The sequence below is a fragment of the Lichenostomus cassidix genome, chromosome 3 (assembly GCF_008360975.1).
Source record: "Lichenostomus cassidix isolate B80296 chromosome 3, HeHo_3.0, whole genome shotgun sequence".
Lineage (NCBI taxonomy): Eukaryota > Metazoa > Chordata > Aves > Passeriformes > Meliphagidae > Lichenostomus > Lichenostomus cassidix.
In genome coordinates, this window is record NC_139483.1 from 20,153,024 (window position 1) to 20,156,163 (window position 3,140).

General features: G+C 42.6%; 1 protein-coding gene across 2 annotated transcripts in view; it reads left to right on the plus strand.

Moving 5' to 3' along the window:
* Positions 1–2,700, plus strand: part of USH2A (usherin) — a 383,112-nt gene extending 380,412 nt beyond the window's left edge. For both annotated transcript variants that reach the window (XM_085054819.1, XM_085054820.1), the window contains one exon: positions 2,102–2,700. In XM_085054819.1, the coding sequence (XP_084910945.1) occupies positions 2,102–2,191 (90 nt within the window). In that variant the 3' untranslated portion in view covers positions 2,192–2,700. The remainder of the gene's footprint in view (positions 1–2,101) is intronic.
* The last annotated feature ends 440 nt before the right edge of the window (positions 2,701–3,140 follow it).

Genomic DNA, 3,140 nt, shown 5'->3' on the forward strand with positions numbered 1-3,140 from the left:
TCTCTTCTGGAGTTAGAGGTGATCACACACTGATCTTACAGGATGCAAGGGATCCACGTGCATCTCTTTATGGTTTCCAATGAATTATTAACTCCATGGTCTACCAAGGAAATGCACTTTGAGGAATTCCCTTCTATTTGGTTGGCTCATACGCTTTTCTTTCCATGATTTCAGCAAACATTCAGTCTGAGGTGGGGTGTCTTGGCATCCTTCACACATTCAGTGCCAGAGGCAGGAGCTTGTGTTCTAGTAACTCCTGTAAACTAGGATTCAGTTGCTAATGAGACCTGCTCTCTGTGCTCTGCTCAATCACAAAGCAGAGATTATGTGAATGCTCAGATCTTCTGGAATGTGTGACAAATGAATTCAAACTCTGCCCACATGGGACCAGAATGAGGTTGGGGAGCAGGCAAAGTATTTTTTAATATAGGACAGAACTAGACAGTGTCATCAACAGAGATCTAAACACACAGATACAAGATTTGATTTTCAAATCAAGGACAGAGACGACTTCCCTTCCTCTCTGTCACCAGGAAACAGGTTTCTTAACTTCCACCCTTCCGTAACCAAATGCATGAGAAGGGATTCAGGGGTCAGTGACAGATGAGTGTTTGCTTCCTGGAAAAGATTAAGGTTCCTAAAAAGGACCCAGAATGGGGGTGAAGGGCCTGTGAGGTAGTAAGAAAGCTAGATGGAGTGTGCAAGTTAGTGAGTGCATCTTGTCCAAAATGCAAATGAACTGGAGGACAGTCTGGCACATAAATCGAAGTAGCTTCCTTGGACTTTCACCTTCAGTACACTGAACAGCTGGAAGGTTTGGAACATACAGGCTTACCACAGTATAGGGGTGTTGGTACCATCACTGCCAAACTCACTCAGACCACAACAGGATCAAGGAAGCTGATCAGGCTTAAGTCAAAAGGTAGTGATAACTCTAGGCAAAACCCCTATGGGTACAGGTTAACCTTCAGCCTGCACTCTGCAGGTCATGGGACCTCCCAGTTCACTCAGCCTTGCCCTTTTCTCAGAGCCATCACATCCTTGTGATTTAATTCCTTGGGAACTAACACCTCACCCAGGGTGTACCTATGATCTAATTAGCCAAAAGAACAGTTTCCTGTGGCTGAGAGCAAGCTCTTTCTCTATCCATTTATCTTGGGCTTACACCATGACTTAGTTTATGTTGTAAACCCCACCATTTGCATGTTAGAACGAGTTTAAAAATACTCCAAAATAGTCTGAGTTTCAGGAGTGGCAGGAGCAGAAAAACAAAAACTTTAATTTCCTTTTGGTGGCAAACAACCCTGACAGCATAAGCTCAGCTGCTTTATCAAATCAGCAGTTCTTCTGTCCATCCTCTGTACATTGCTTTACATTGCCCTGAATCCAAGTCTCTGCTCCTGTGTTGCTCAGCTACTCGCTTGCAAACAAACCTCCTGCAAGGCTTTTGACTCAGTTCTGCTCTTTATTATACTCAGTAACTTGGGAATAGTGGTTGCAAAGTTTGGCTCACCCCTTTGTCCAGCTTGCAAATCAAGATAGTGAATGGCTGTAGTGGCCCAGGACACAAATCTGCAGTAACACTGCTGGTGCCCTCTTTATGCTATGGAAACAGTTTATTTCTCTCCTGCTTTCAATTTTCTCTGGCCTAATGCAGTTCAGGAATGCAGCTCTGGCCTAATGGAAGTTCAGGCACCCCCTTGGAAGCCTTAAGAACAAAACCTTACCTAAACCATGTGTGATGTGATTGTTACACAAAATTAAAATGTAAGCATGTATTTTTTTTCTTTTCGTGGCTCCAAGTTCCCCATTACACTGAAACAAACACTATACTATTGACCATTTGTCAAATATATGGAAAAACTGATTGTATTTTTTTTTTAACTTACTGTTTACTGTGAAAGTCTAATTGGCTTGGATTCAGGTGCTCGAATGCTTTAGGTTCTTATCTCATCCTGGGAGGAAAGGGAAGATATGAGAAATGCACTTATTTATCTACTTAAGAGCCAATTTTAGACGGTAGGAGGAAAGAGAAATGAAGGAATCACCTTTAGTCTGGTACAGCTTTGACTGATATGCTTTTTTTTTCCCTTCCTAACAGTATGTAGATGAAGAAGACCTTGTCAATGTCATCAAAGGCTTCAGCACCGTCACCAAAGAGCACACCACATTCACTGACACCCACCTCTGAAGAACAAAACCACCTTTTCTAGAAAATGGAAGTGGGTAAATTGCCAAAAGCAGCCTGCATGGTCTTTGCAGGCAGGCATAGGGCTGATCTTTCCCTACCCCATGCCCCATGGAGTTAATAGATAAAACTGGTTTTTTGAGAGGGGATGTGGGGGGGTAAGTTGGCCTTTTTTTCCACTGTATAATAAAAAATGTGTGCTAGCACTGACACCTCAGAAAGGTAGGAGAACAGTTTGAAAATCCCTAAGTCATACAGTAGTAAAAGACTGTGAGGGTAGAGGCTCTCATTTGTCTCTCATCCAGCTTTCCCAACTGACAAGGGTTGTAAGGGCAGGGGAGGGAGGGGGCAGCGTGTTTGGTAAGGAAAAGTCTTTTACATGTCCAAAAAACATCATGTGGCTAAAAGGGGCCTGCATGGCAGGCTATCCATGTTTTCTCCTGGCCTGACAGAGCTCCACCGTAAAATTATATTTATGCACAGGTGAATAAACAGCACTGAAGGAATTCTTATGAAGTTGTTCTAGCCTTTATGTTCTCTGACTCCCTCTTCCCCACCCTCTCGGCTCAAGTTAAAAAACCCAACAAAACAAGTCATTAATAAATGCTGAACTCCACTTTTTCACTTCTGACACATCCTTCCCTTCTGCTTATGTATTACTAATATACAGGCAATAAAACTTGTTCACCATCCACAGCAAACTAGGTGCAAACAGCAAGCAGCCAATGTGACACAGGTATGAAATACCATGTCAAGGCACTTGTAATTGAGAATTATTACACCATGACACTAAACCTACTCCCATATTCATCTCTGTCCTTCTTCCAGAGAAAGTGACAAGGAAGCCCTCAAGAGACTGCCAGTTCTGTATATTCTGCCAAGCATATTTTTATGCATTCTCTCAGTCACAATCAGCAAAATCCATCATTTGATACCACACATTTTCAGAAAG